The 15622-nt window shown below is 35.1% G+C and overlaps 1 protein-coding gene and 1 long non-coding RNA gene across 9 annotated transcripts in view; both read left to right on the top strand.

Moving 5' to 3' along the window:
* The window catches only part of KCNIP4 (potassium voltage-gated channel interacting protein 4), a 382078-nt gene that overhangs the window by 288912 nt on the left and 77544 nt on the right, over positions 1 to 15622 (top strand). The window contains exon 1 of one of the 8 annotated variants that reach the window (XM_030270834.4): positions 247 to 762. The exons of 6 other annotated variants lie outside the window; for them this stretch is intronic. In XM_030270834.4, coding sequence (XP_030126694.1) covers positions 651 to 762 — 112 coding nt within the window. In that variant the 5' untranslated portion in view covers positions 247 to 650. Of the gene's footprint in view, positions 1 to 246; positions 763 to 15622 lie in introns of those variants that run through there. One more of the 8 variants, XM_030270839.4, reaches the window with a different exon arrangement.
* The window catches only part of LOC121469866 (uncharacterized), a 39273-nt gene continuing 24419 nt past the window's right edge, over positions 769 to 15622 (top strand). Inside the window, exon 1 of the long non-coding RNA XR_005980151.2 lies at positions 769 to 15617. This is a non-coding gene — a long non-coding RNA (uncharacterized lncRNA). The remainder of the gene's footprint in view (positions 15618 to 15622) is intronic.

Below are 15622 nucleotides of genomic sequence, written 5' to 3'. Positions count from 1 at the left end.
GCACTGATCATGCTAATGTGTATTTCTTTAATTTCTATTCTCACTTTCAGTGAAGATTTAATTAGACTCTGGTGATGCTTCAGAAGAGGAAGGGGCAGCGTTTCTCTGATCATTGTTCTTTCTAATGCAGAGGGCGGTGTTTTTCTGACACGCAGCATTTAGCAGGTGAAAACAGATGTGTGTCTTTAGCAAACTGTCACTGCTCAAACTTGACAAAAACGGTGCTGAGAGGAGCTGGGGAAGGGCTGTGGAGCTGGGCAGGATTGCAGCGCTGGAGCACCGAGTGTGCTCCCTGTGCAAGTTTCCAGAGAGCTTTTCTTCTTGGCACTGACACAGCCAAGTCCCTGCTCGACACAGATGTTCCCCCAGCAGCTCCACGGATACAATGTCATCCCCAGAGCTTCGCGGTCCCCCTCAGCCTTCTAGGAGGACTCGCTACTGATGAAAGCAAATGCTCGGAGCAGCATGAGATGCTGGGCTTTAGCTAATATTTTATCTCAGCTAGCGTGGCTGCTGAGCTGCCACTGCTTGGTGTAGTGCTGCTTTTCACTACTGCAAATTTCTTCAAAGCAAACTCTTGGTAAAAATCCTCTAATTTCCCTCTGATTGCAAACCGGTGTGAAGACTGGAATGATTTGCCTGTTGGAAGAATGTTGACTCTCGAGTGGGAGTCGGAGGGACTGCAAACAGTGGGTATTGTTGTGATTATATTTGCATCTCTGAAGCTGCTTCATTTGCTGGGACTGATTGATTTTTCAGAAGGTAAAGTGGTTACTCAGTTTGTGCTGTTTGTAGGTTTGGTGTCTGATCTGTTAAAATAGAGAGCATCAGCTGTAAGAGCTGTGAAATGAAAAAAGTGAAAGTAACAGACTAAAAACCCTGGTTTGCTTCTGTTGCTTTTGCTTTGTTATTGAAAACAGAAGTAGGTGCTAGCACAATATTTTTATTTTACAATGAATTTACAACTGTGAGAGGATGTTCATTAAAAAAAGATTAAAATAGTGAACAAAACACCTGTCAGTTGCTTTTGAAAGCTGCTCAGTGCTACTGAACTTGATAGATTTTAGTTCAGTTTATGTTTAAAAAATGCTTTGCTCTTCTGATTTATGATGCAATTAGAGTTTTCTTCTGTATAAGTATCTGTGTTTTAAAAGTGTTTCACAGATAAATGCAATACACTATTATTACAGGATGAGCTTTAGGATCAAGCCTGCTGTACATCTTTTAAAAACAGGCATACATGCCACTGTACATCTTTTAAAAACAGGCATACATGCCAACATTAAATGTGTGTATTTAAAACATACATCATTAATATATGTTTTAAAATTCCTGTTGCTTGCTCAAAACCTTGTCTGCTCTCTTCTTTATGGGTCATATCATTTCATCTACTTCCAAAGAGGGCTTCACATTAATTTTTACGAGTTTTATTTCTATAAAAAATGAGGGTTTCTTCACATTTTATAGAAATAAGCTATTTCAGAACAGTTATAATTGATTTTTTTTTGATGTCAACTTTTCAAGTTTTCCACAAAATATTTACTCAGTTATTGAAGCCCATGCTCAAAAAATACTTGCTTTTGTCATTATGTTTGCTCATGTCAGTCCAAACCAATCCTTTTTGCTGGGTAACTGCTTTCAATCAGAATCACACAGCCAAAGGGAGCACTCCAGTTCTCCGAAACATTAACTTTTCATCATAGAATAGGGTCTTTGATGGATGTAGATTCACATAATCATCTCATAAAATTGTTCAGAGTGCTGATAAAATTTGAAATCTTTAGCACTTATATAGTTACTGAACTAGTGAAATGAATCATCTTTCAAACTGTACGTGGTGAGAATATATATTTGCTTTGTTAAGATATAACATATTGGTTATAGAATTACTTTCTGAATTCTAAACAATGGGTAGTTTACCCCTCATAGCAGTGCTCACTTTTGAGTTTTTTAATACTTGGATGTGTAACATTTGTGACATGTAAAAAAAAAACATTGTGGTTATGGATTAACTTCAGCTTTATTACATATGGTAACAAATAAGGAAAAAAGTTTGAAATACAATATTACTTTTTTTAGCATATGTAGAGTTAGAGCTTTCTCCTGATTTCTCATTGGTATTGCCATTAAGTTTGTAGGAAAGGGTTTTATGTGATTACATATCAACTCTATTAAATCACTTTAAAAAATCCTCCTGGTACAAATTACACTGATTTTAATAATAATAATAAGTTCAAGATGATCTCTCAATTGAAGCACACCTTTTTTTTCTAATGCACCCACCATTAGTGTCATGGCATTTCCTCACATGATAATAATTTCTCTCAAAAGTACCTAGCAACATAAACCAATCCCTAAATGTTAAAAGATTAAACTTCGTAAGGTATAGTTGATTTATTTGTAATTGCAGTGTGAGTAACTCTGGTGACTTGAGGGATTTCCAGTTCCACTGGGGCTGATAGGTGCTAATCAACTTTTCCATGTTTGGGAAACCACTACATTAAACAAGAATTCTGCCCCAAATGGTTAAGGAATATTTTTTATAGTGTATTCAGAACTAGTGATTTTTTTGTTCACCTACTGAATGCAAGGAAAGATTTTCTGTTCATATCCAAGGAGGAGCACATTGAAACTGCCAGCATTGATCTGGACACAAAAATAAGCAATGAGTCCTCCCCATCTACCACATGCAGACAGGTCATGGGTCATATACTGAAACAAATCTCTTCCCATAATTAGGCTGATTCCTTAACATCATTGTCTTAACATCCCTGATACATTGATTTATACTGCAAATATCACTGAAAGAAATAACAGCATGCCTGATGTTCACTATTACAGGGCAGAGAAGACAGATAAAGGACAAATCCTTAGTTGCTAACTTGCTACAACTACACTGATTTTAGTGCAGTTATGGTGAAGAAGAGCCTGACTTGTCCTCATCTCCATGAGAAAACAGTCAATCTGCTTAGTTTTACCGAATAAACTGAATCATAGTATTAACTAGGTTGGAAAAGACCTTTGACATTATCGAGCCTAACCTGTATCATTACAGTGTTCAACAATTGGCAGGACAGAGAGAAACCTGATTTTATCCTGTGTCCAAACTAGAGACTATATTATTCTGATTCATCCATTCTCTACTTTCCAATAAGTAGAAAACAGAGCAGAATGAAGATAAAGCTGGTTTCACTGGAGGCAGCCAGCTTTTTCAGTTAAAAGGACAAAATTGAATCAATACAACTTTTACAAGGAGAGATTGAAACTCCCCTTTCCCTCTCCTTCCATTACTTTGAGAGTGGTTTGACACTGACCATTATCTTCCCTCCAACTTCCTTGCCTGGAGCTTTTTCTGCTGGGCATCTTCACTCCAAAGATTTTTGTTTGTTACTCAAGCTGGAAGGGGAGGAGAGGAGGGAGATCAAACTGAAGCAATGGATCAAACCAGGGCCAGGCTTAGAAGGGATTCATCCACCAGAAACTTGGAGGGGAGAGAAGGCAAAATGAAGGATTCACTTTGCATTTCTGTGTGCAGAACAGCTGTCAAGTAGTAGCTATGCAGAGAGATTTTCTAAAAGTGTGGGAAACTTTTTAAAAATCAGGGAACTGCATAAATCAAAGTCTTTGAGAGGACACACTCTATTCCTTTTCCTACATCATGCACTGATTGTATCTTGAATTAATAACATTTCTTACAGAAATGTTTTTCTTTTACTTGTGAATAGAATCAGCCATTGTTGCAATCTATTTTAGACACCCTTATTCCTTTCTTATTCATTAATCTCTAACAGTCTCCAGAGCTTGTTGTTATCTTTCAAGTGCTTTCTCAGATACAAATGTCATGTTTTGTATGTGAACGTCCTATGAACTCCATGCCTTTTGGTTAGTAGGACTCACTGGTGTCTATATGTCTTTAGACTCAATAGGCTATCAAGGGTAGGTTAAAATATTTTATCCTTCGTTTCTCCTACTGTGATGCAAAGAAAAGACCAGTTCACTTACTGTTATCAATGAACATATTTGGCTGCAAAGTCAGCTTTGTGAGTAAGTAATTTATTGCTTTAGCTGCAAATTAGAAACTGATTCAGGGGGTAAATAGAGATAGTTTTTAATAGAGGTAGTTTTCTGCCTTAGGATATATCTGCTCTGTGCAGGTAAAGAAAGGTCCGTTTTTTCTATCTAATCTAATCTGGATTGACAGAAGTCACCTCCAGTCCAAAAGTCATGTTAGCGACCTTATCTGTTCTGTCACACAAACTTCTAAAATGTGGCCTCTTTCATAGTTCAGATACTTAAAAGCACAGAGAAGATGTTTGGTCTGTCTGCAACTCTCTGTGTTAACATGTTGTCAGTTACCCTCACAGCTTAGCAAAGCCAGTAAGGTTTAAGATATTGTCTCAAGTGCAGTGTGACTCTCACTCTTATGATATGGGGAAAGACATGCTGCTGAGAAATTCTCTATTGCATCATATTTTCTAAGGAAAAGACACCAAAAAGCATGGGAATGTTCTCCTTCTCTGCATGTGTCTGACATGAATTATTCTAATTGGAATGTCCTCTCCATCCACTGGAAGCTGTGTTACAAGTCCAGCTCCCAACAGCATCTCCTATGCTGCTTCCTCCCCTGTATTATTTCTCTCAGCCAAACAGGGTGCAGTATAGCATAATTCCACAATAAACAGAAAGGCAAAAATATGCCATGCACCAGTACCTGCCCCATTCCCTTTTCTCAGCAGCAGTTTATAACACCTGTTCTCAGAAAGATGTTCAGTTAACACGTGGTGAAATGACCACCTCCTACTTGTCTTTTTTTCATCTCCAGACCATGCAGAATTGAAAGAACTACTTTATTCTGAGTAACCCAACCCTTCTTGTAAACCTTGACAGAAATTCTGGATTCAAGGTCTCTAAAGGAGAGTCAGTCTGTAGAAGTATCAATAGATTGCACAGCGGAAAAGAGTTACTTCAGAAATCTAGATGTGCAACTGCATTCAGTTGCTGCTTTAAATCCAACCTGGATCCAAATAGATGTAAAAACTGAGGTGTGAATTTCAATATGCTGGTTTATATAGATAAGTTTCTCTATGCTTATGTTGGATGCAAGACAGGCTGTGAAACTTACTGAAACTTGGGACCATTTTAATACCCAGTCTCAGGGTAGTAGATGATGTTCTATTTACTCTTCACCTAACCTCAAAGAGTAGACTTCTCCAGGTGTGGGAGGATGGTTATGTTTGGAAAACTATGTTTTGATTAGCCTTAATGTTATTATATTGAAAGTGAAATTTTTACTTTGTTTTGCTTTCCTTTCAGTTTAGCAGTTTTTCTACCTGGACTTAATCATATGATGCACAAATTACATAAAAGTGTGAAGTAATGTGCTTGGTAAAGAACAACAAAAATCATTCTTTCATGTCAAAATTAGAGAAATCAAGTTTTTATCAGGAATAAAATGGGACAATTTTAGGGATAAAATGGGACAATTTATGTAAAAGTTTTGAGGAAGGACCTGTTGGTTTATGAAGATCTTTTCATCAACTGCTTTCCATGGACATCCTCAGGGAATTTTAACATCCAGATCAACTAAATCCTTGTGGAGTAGGTCACTTTAGATCCACATCAGTCTGAATTAAAAATCTAGATGTTGTGTGAGAAATGGTGAGAAATATGTAAGAGCTGTTATAAATATTAGCAGGAATGTTTCTGTAAGGATGACATATGTCCTATCTCTTCATGTGGGAGTTTACAGATCCTCTCTGGTTCAGGATCATACAGGATATTTGCCTTCTAACTTGGGTAGGGCTCCTTTTGGCCACACTGTTTGGGGAGAACCCTTCCCTGCAATCATTATATCTTCTGCTTTGTAGTCTTGATTTTTTTTTTTTCAAGAAAATATTCATACTAATGGTCATTTTAGATTGACTATGTGCAGGTAGAGAATTTCCTCTTGTATTCATCTTTGCAAAGGTAGAGTTTATTTTGAGCATCATTTGAAGTTTCTATAATTCTGAGTATTCATTTGAAGGAGCTTATTTATCAAGATATTTCTTGGCTGTTTCTGGCCAAAATCCATGTATTTTGAAAGGAAAGGAAGTGTTTTCTCACAGAATATAAATACAGTCACCAAAAAAAAAAAAGGGTTGGTAACATATATTTGATACCTTGCATCTCTGAATATGGATACCAGGAACCCCCTACAGAATGCTGGATTGAGCATTTTCCCTGTGCATTCTGCCACTGCTCTGTGCCCAGGCTGCTTTTAAACTGTAGCTCTGGATAAAATAATTCATTTTAAGATGACAAAAATTTGGTATGACAAAATATGCTTCTGAAAAATGACTACACTTGTTCATCTGAGTATAGGTGTGGAGAGAAAAGCATTGCCTACTCCCCAATGTACTGTGGTGCTGAGAATCTAGGAGGCCTTGCTGTTGGAATAAGATATTTGCAGACATGAATAATCATTGCCTAAAATTCTATAGAACAAGATTTAATAACAATATGTCAGAATGACTGAATGAAAAAAAAAAATCCATGATAATTACTGATTGGAAATAATGCAGTCATTTTTAGTCTTTTGAATCTTAAATTATTTGCTCCATTTTTGATGAGAATTCTTTGGCCATTTATATTAATGAGATATGTGAAATACTTGGTGATTTTGTAGGGATATATGTATCTGATTATGTGTAGATCTATTTGAAACATTGACATTGACAAAGCAACTGAATCTGTTCCATTTAATGCAAAAATAATAGCATAAATTGGAGATATTATGCTACAGTTTTATTGCCTACTATGCATTTTAGCTCATAATAAAAATACTTACAGAATTACCTTGGGGAAAAACTGCAAAAGCAGCCATAAAGCTCATTTTGCAGTCTTATCTGTATATCTGCTTCATGTTACTAAAGCAGTATGAAGAAGCACAAATGAGACCATTCTGTTTATAGAAGTAAAAAAATGTCCTTCCAAAGTCTAGTTGGTGAACTTTTAGAGATAGGCCAATAGTAGTTTGACTGCATGTGTATGCATTTGTGTACATTTCATGAAGAAAGAGGAAAAATTTAAAATGAAGCCTTTGTGTACCAAATTTTAACAGTAAGTAAATTTTAACAGATAAGGTATCTCAAAAAAACAATTACAACATGGAAGGTCTGACATCAGTACAAATAGGTAATTTTAATGTTTCTTTTTAAAAAAGGTATTACTGGTCAATGTCTCTAAATTATGCTACTGCCAAATAATATATATTTTCATATTAAAAGGTTTCAGATTGATTATTTCAGTTACAGTTCAGATTGATTATTTTATACTTGCTTGTAAGCAGATTGATAGATTCCATATGTGCATTTGACCAATTTTTGAATACATATATATGAAGAGATCTTGACTATTTCTTGATAGATATCTACCCTTATTTTGAGAACACTTTCAGTCTTCCACTAATCACTCAAGAAAGGATAAGTTACATTACATGAAACAAATCCTTGTTTAGACAACAGGGCTTTAAACAGCTTTCATAAATTAGAAGGAAGGATAGTGATCACCGAAATGAGTCAAACCAAAATGGAGTTTTTTGATGCTCCCTAAGGAGGCTTGTTCCTTGCAGCTAAAACTTCTGGATTTGAAGTGGCAGAGTGGAATTAGAGAAATTTGAGAAAATATAGTTAAGAAGAAAGGGCAGAAAGGTTTGCTTAGTGGTCAACAACCAAATTATAAGTAGCAAGGTAAGGAGGACCTCAATTTTTTTTTTTTAATATAAAGCACAAAAGTTAGGAAAATAATTACACCTGAGTGTTTCAGAGAATTAGATTTCTATATGTCGTATGTCAATCTACATTTGAGCATGTACTCCTGAGCAAGGAGAGGAAATGTAGCATTCCCTGCTCAAAACCAAACTTTGTATTTCTGTGTGATCTAATGGGACCTCCTTACTAAGCTGTGATTCTTCAGATGGTCGTAGTGACAGAGGGGCTAATTTCAGCCTAGATATATCTGAAAAATGTCATCATAATGTTTAACCTGTGTTCTAGCAGTTTGATCTGTAACCTTCTTGTATTGTAAATATTTTAGATTTCTTTGTTTCTCATTAAAGAGAGTATTCTGGGTTTTATACATCATGATGAAGTTTGAGCTAAGGCAGTGTGTGCGTTAACATTTGTCTTGCAAAGTTATATTTATGAAGAAATTATCTGAATTTCTTCCATTGAGAATATCTCACTTGATGTGAAATAACACTCCTGGGGAAAGTATCACTTTCTACAAGTGGTAAAGCAGTGGTACACTTTACATTGACATACTTACTGCTAGTTCCTTTCTATAAGAATACTTGTGGTTAATATCCTGAGACTATTAGCTAATCTGCAATCGACATCACACTATATTTCTTCTGTATTTTGAATTGTTTATAAGTTTCTTTATTATTTCCCTGTCAGACAGGTGCCATTTGGCAGCAACATCAATTATATAATTAAAAGAATCACAAATAAATAGACAGCAGGATTGACATTCAGGAACTCTCACTGTGATTTCTTTCCTTTTTAAAATTAGAAAATCTAGAAAATGGTAAAAATGGTTAACTCACGGGTTGTTGTGAGAATGAGTAGATTGAAAAAGTAGCATCCAGTGCTAAAGTGGTGAGGCCATATGATGAGTATTGAGAGACAGACATCAAGATGTGTATCTCTTAATCTCATTGTCAAAACCCAGGTTTGACACTTGAACATGGTGAGTGATAATAGCTTCAAACTGTTGAGATGTTTTAAACCAAAAAGTCACTCTGGATCTAGATAGAAAGGTGCTTGCATTAGTCAGCATCCAAGACTCCTTGTTTTTTACTAGGAATAGCATATATTTTCTTGTTGAGAAAGCAGGTGGTTTAATCTCATGTTACAATAAAAATCTGTTTTAAAATAAATTACAGATTTTGACTGTAGCATGGTGAGTACATTATTTTGTACTTTTATACACAATCTGCAGTTACAAATGCTTCATATTACCTATTCTTCTTAAGACAAACCTTGCAGTTTCTTCTTTGTTTGTTATGAAGAATGTATTTGAACTCATATGTATATATGTATAGAGAAGTATGCACTCCTTTATGAGATATGTAGTACATAGGATGCATTTATACATATATGCAATGAAATATGTATGGGAAATAATTTTAGATTTAAATTTATGGTGAACTAAGTGCAGGTAGAAGAATTTGCCATATTTCATAGGCTGAAAATCAAAAAAATTACCTTAGGTGGTTATTTGAAATATTTCAAATACAGGGCTTATTTCTCAGTCTCTTACTCATGTGAATAGTTTTTTAATACAACAAATTTGTAATAAAAAATGCATTTTTAATTTCAGCATGAGGTGTTTTTTTGTTATTAAAGTGTGGCATTTTCCTATGGATTTGATTTTTCCATACATAAGAAGTAGAAATAATTTTAATTTAAAATTTTAGAATAAATTATAAATAATTTGAAATATTTTTTCTTAGTTTAATGTTGTATATAGGGTTTTTCTTGTTATATTTCAATAATGATGCTCTGCAAACACATTTTTCTCTGTTATACCTGTTATATATATATATCTGTTATATTTCAATAATAAGTATATGCCTTTTATTACTTCAATTCTTTCTCTCTCTGGTCAGTCTTTCGTCCTCATTGCTGAAGTCACTAAATGGAGCCAAATCAGTTAACTTGCAATAATCATTTTGGAGATGGATTCAGCCCCTGATCCTTGGGTAGATCAGAAAACTGTAACTTTTCTACTGGTTTTTCTCAGTTGAAGTCTAATGCACTGTAGTAAATACAGAGCATCTAATGTATAACAGAGATTTACATATGCCCATCACTTTACTTCCCCAGAATACTGTGCACAAAGCAGCATTCCAAATATAGCAACCAACACAAAAGTGTAGGCTGTTTTTATGGAAGCAGAGAACTTCTGTGTATTACTAATAAATGGAAGCTTCATTGTGTACCCATATATTACCATGAATTTGTGCTTCTAGCTTTTTTCTGAATGGAGACTAAATTGCTGAAAATAATGTCATTAAAAGCTTTTATTCAGATCTCTTTTATCCATGCCAGGTTAAACTTGTATCTCATAGACAAATGCTTGAATAGAAGTATCTGAACTATTATAATTAATAAAATCCTGAGTAGCAAATTCTTGCTCTTATGAATTTTATTAAATGGTGCAATTTTGTGTTATTTGTATAACAAGGTACAGTAGTTGCAACAATTCTATTGGTTATTATTTTTAAAATTAGATTTTCTGCCTAAAGGCTTTACCGTTCAGGGCTGTTTCTCTTTGTACCACTTCAGAAGTGGCCAGAGAAAGGCTGGCAACACAGGGAGCAGCAATCTTACTCGAGTTCTCTGCTGCTGAGGAGGAACAAGGAGCAGCAGGTCAATATTTATGGCAGCTCATACTTTCTGCACTCTGCATGGCATCCCAATCCGGGATCTCTGATGAGAGGGAGAGGGAGGAGATTCGGTGCAATGCCCACGTGAATAAAAAGCAGAACTGATTGGGTTCTCCAGTAAGTGTTGAGGAGGTGGCAAATGAGATAACATTTGCATGCAACAGCATGACTAAGCATGAGTGTTTGTGCTGTACAGATAGGTCAGCCGTGCCCAATAGCATTGCAATGCGGGCACATTTTTAAGGAGGGCTTAGAACTAAGTCGTTAATCACAGCATGGTTTGTTAAGGACCTGATAATGTCAGCAGAGTGGATAAAAACAAGAACAAACATGGGATGGAGGAGAGCAGATAACACCACCAAAAAATTAAACTGTTTAGGATTTTCTGTGCTTGCCATGTCCAGGGAAGTATAGTTATTCACTGCTTTGGATGATAAGTGAACACTTGAAAACCAGCTGGTTTCAAACAAAGAAGCTTGGCGATGCAGGACTACAAAGAAAGATCCTCTGTATTTTAGAAGACTTGAACTATGAGTTTTGGGGCAGATCTCAGAGGAAACATTTCAGCAAATTAGGGCACATCAGTTCAGTTCCTAGATATTGATCTTTGTGATCCAGTTTAGACACCTTCATTTGAAAATGCAGTTTAAGCTCTAGTGATTATTTGCATGCTATTTATCCTCAACATAAAATCCTTTTTGATGTTTCTTTTATGTTTTTTAAGTTGTATGATCAGTCTCTTCATGGAGATGAATCCAGACATGTCTAAATCATGTGGTTTGATGTGCAGTGGACTCAGATATCCAGGAAGCTTCTTGGAAAGTACATTAAATTACTTCACACTGAGAGAACAGTTTTTATAGTCTTGGTTTATGAACAATCTCCCTCATTCATGTTCCAATAAAGACTAGTTTTACTCTGCAGGAAGTATGAAGCATTATTTAACACCAAATGATTCACAGTGTGTTACTGCTGTACTACACAGTTGTACATTTCTGAGGAAAAATTAACTTAATAATAGTTTTATTACTTTAATCCCATGATAATTGAGTTCATAAATTCTTGCTTTGCAATGTATTTGAGAATGGTTAAGAGAGTGTAATTTTAAAAATTGTTGGAACCCTGTGTTATCTCCGGCTGTATATTTTTAAAGAAAAGTAATGTCATTCATATTTTCTGTGCCTTTCTTTTCAGCTGTGGTCTTTTTGCAAAACATTTCTCTAAGCTGAAACCATAGTTCCTGAAAAATTATATAGAGGATTTTTGCTAAAGGTCTTCTTGGCTCATTATGCAAAAGAGAAAGGAGAAGAAAATTAACAAGTTAGAATTGAGGTTTTGCTTATTTTTCTTTTATGGTTATGTAGAGAAACTGAAAACACAAATTTTTCACAGAACTAAAACTCAGGAATTCAGGGGTTGATAGAAATGTGAACTGACAGAATATAATAAGCCTTCACCTGACTTAATGCTTTCTGGTTATCTTTTTTAATATCCATTTTACTATTTGATGAATCTTTTATACTTGAATCATGTAATGCTAATCATGTACTTGAATCATGTAATCCTAATGCTTGCAAAAAGAAAAAAAAAAAAAGAAAGAAAAAAGGAGTAAATTTCTATATTCTTACCCTAAATATATTCCTTTAATATAAATTTATCCTCTTGTCATCCTCAGTAGCTTGCACTTTTCAAGAGTGCATGGAAGGTTTAAAAGCGGAAAAAAGTGCCAAGCTCTCTTAAAGCTGGGATCCAGAGAAATTCAATAGTGGACACATTCTAATTGAAAATATTCATGTGACAACCCATGTCTTTTGAAATTTTGAATTTTTGAAAGCTCTTTAAAAAGAATTCTGCTAAGCTAGTACATGTGTTAAGACGCAGAGAGATGTTTAAGGCCTAAAAGTAGATAAAAGTTGGATATCTGAACTTCCTGTCCTTCTATAAAGACATGAATTGCACTCTGGTTTTTCATACTGACAGATATGTGCATGTTTCCTCCGGCACATCTTTTCCAAATACTAAACATCTTGTTTCCAAAACATTGCTTTACAATGACAGCAGAGAGCAACTCAAGTTATTGTTTGGTAATTTCATGATAATTAAAATGCACTCCAGACTGGGTATGCTTTGGGGAAGTCATTAATCTTCCTTGAATTATCATGTCTTTGAATGCACAAATGTCCATTAGGTGTATGAAATTAATCATGTAAAATGATATATCTAACAAATTAAGGTGGTCATGCTCTCTGTGAAATGAGGAAAGCAAATACACTACATATTTGCTTTCCATAGTACTATGATTATTTTATTGCAATAGATGTTGGGATTTTCTAAAAACTAGTTTTGTCTGTAGATAATTTTTAATTTTAATTGCAAATCTTCCTGCACACACCCATTGCACACCCTTAGATCCCCACCCCCAAAAAAGGCTGGTATGCGATCCTATTTACAGCTAATTCGGCTTGTTTTGTGGAAGATCAGCCAGTGCTAAATGCTCAGTAAGTGTATTTCCCTTAGTGTCTGTCTGTTCATGTGTTTGACACCATCAGCTATTTGTCATTCAGCAGGATAGAAAGTATCTCAGAAAGTGCTATTTTAAATTAGAATTGAAAGCTTAGATGTTTTTTACTTCAGTCACCATATCTGTCATCCTGAAGTCCTCAGAAATGCCATGTCTGTCAATTGGAGTGAGAGGAGGATGGGAGCAACCTCTGAGTAGCTCAGTGTTACCTTATTTCTTGTCTTCTGTGTAAACCAACACGTTAAAGACCAAGTTGTTATACTAAAGTGAGAGTTAAAATTAACTTTTAAAAATGCCTTTCTTGATGTTATGGTAGCAGATAGTGTTTTATTTCAATCAATGAATAAAACACCATTTGTTGATGCTACATGTTTTAATTTTTTTCACTTACCCTCCTAGAAGTAGTAGGACATTAAAAATTAAATAGCAAAACTGAATTCAAACTTCTGTGATTTACAACCATTGCTGAAGGGGACAGATTCATGAGAAGGACTGGGCTGGGATTAACTAAAGCGATTGTCCTTCAAATTATTATGACTATATGATAAGGTACTGGATTAGGAAGGTGTGAATTTGTGATATGCAGTGGATGTGTAATAGGCTTAAAGAAGGAAAGAAGGACTGTTTGTCAAATGTATGTCAAAAATATCATGACAGCCTCATAGTTTAAGATTATGTTTCAAAAATCTGTTTAAAATGAAGTTGAGTCAAAATGATCTGAAGGTTGCCTACAGAGCTCTTTAATGGTGATTTATTTTGTGGTTGTACATTGTAATAATGAATAACAAAAAGCTTCCTGGAGCAAGAATGATCTAAGTATTGTAAATGTTAGCCACCAAGACAATATTTGTCCACAAATTCTGGAAACACCTCTAGGGACTCTAAATAAAAAGAAAGAAAAGAAACTATGACTAATTATTAATATCCACAACTAAATTGGTATAATTAATTGAAAAATAATAACTGTCAAAGCAAACTAAAAAAGGTACCATTTCTGCCAATATTTATTGGATTAGATCTTCCTGTTTTCTCTAAATTGGGTACTGCAGTGGTGCTGCCTTTTCTTCTGATAGCTGTGTTCACAGGCTGGATGTACACAGCAGCCCTGTCCTCATTTAAAGCTCTGTCTGACCTGACTTTAACCTTCAGTCTGGTGCTGGCTCCATGGGACAGACGGACCACTGGCCTGGGAGCTGCAGCTACGACAGTGCCGGGCATGTTAGCAGGGTATGTTGCTCTGGAGACAGACAACCTCTTCCCTCCCCTTTCCCTGTGTATATTTAAAATACACTCAGTGCTATGTACACATCATCAGCAAAGCAAATTTCAGACAGCAGAGACTATGAATAATATTTTCAGTTTAATCGAAATGAAATTTAGGCTAAAAAAAACCTCTCTCTTATTATTCCTTCTTCAAATATTTTAAATTAGGTTAATACACGCTGAGGCATTTTACCTGTCAAATTCAAATGAAAGCAGTGAACCATATGCTGGTTATTTTTCTGAATACCTGTTTCATGTGAAAGCTATTTTTGATAAGAACACACAGTTGTGATAATTTATAGAATACATTTATAATGTATATCTACTCAGGGTTTGTCCTGCATTTTCTGCCAATTTACATTTCTTCATTAAGAATCCTGAATTATATTCTTCATTGTTTAAGCTATCAGGTGTTTAGAATACATAAGAAATGCAAAACATGCCCTCCCTATTGTTATCAGGAAAACAGTGATCTTCAGACAATATGAATAAATTACTGTTTTTCAAAGAGTAGAAAGGTCAGATTTTACCTCTCTGTTCTTTGCAAAGTGAAATTGTCTGCTTGCTCCTGTTAGTTTAATAAGACCTATTAATAATATAGAACTTTCTGGCTAGGAGAAAAAAAATCAAATGTCAAAGGACTTTCAGTCCCTTTTCAGATGATGCACAAATTTATCCATTCACAAAATTACATTATGAACATGAGACACAAAATATTACCATTTTGTTTTGATTATGGTTTTTGTTTTGTTTTGCCTGGTTTTGTTTGCTTGCTGGGTTTTTTTTACTGGCACATGTGTAGTAATTGAAAGACCAGTTTGGTTTAAACAAATCCTGTAGGCAAACTGCTGCATCACACTGGCTGACTGTTTTAATAGTTGTGAAGAAATGTAGATTTCCTTACAACTTTCTGGGCAATTAATTTGTAGTAAAATCACCTCTAGGCTTGTTCTGCAATCTTTAAGCTTTCCTTGATCATATGCTAGCAGAGAAAAATATCTTAGCAAAGGCAATTGGCTTTGGGACCCTTTCTGCCTCAGTAAAGAAGTGATGTGTCCATCCCCAGGAGACAAAAGGCCTGGAGACCTTCTGCAGTACTTGGGCTGTTATCTGCTGCCCAGAGGAGATGAATATCTCAAAATGATGATTGTCTGCTGCATTGAACACACACAGAAATGTGTTTTTCAAGGTTATCTATGAGTTGACTGAGCTGTAGTGCTTTTCATCTATTCACTACTTTATTTCTCATTAGGAAACTTCAGTCTTCTGTGGTGAGGTAATGTTGGATTTTTGTTCATTTAAAAGATAAATAATTAAAGTTGCTGACCAAGGCACAAATATTCACCTTCTTTTTACTGGTAATTATACAGATGTAGATAAATTTTCTAACTTATTTATAGTGTTTC

This window comes from Taeniopygia guttata, chromosome 4 (assembly GCF_048771995.1).
Source record: "Taeniopygia guttata chromosome 4, bTaeGut7.mat, whole genome shotgun sequence".
Classification (NCBI taxonomy): domain Eukaryota; kingdom Metazoa; phylum Chordata; class Aves; order Passeriformes; family Estrildidae; genus Taeniopygia; species Taeniopygia guttata.
This window is presented reverse-complemented; position numbering and strand designations above follow the sequence as displayed.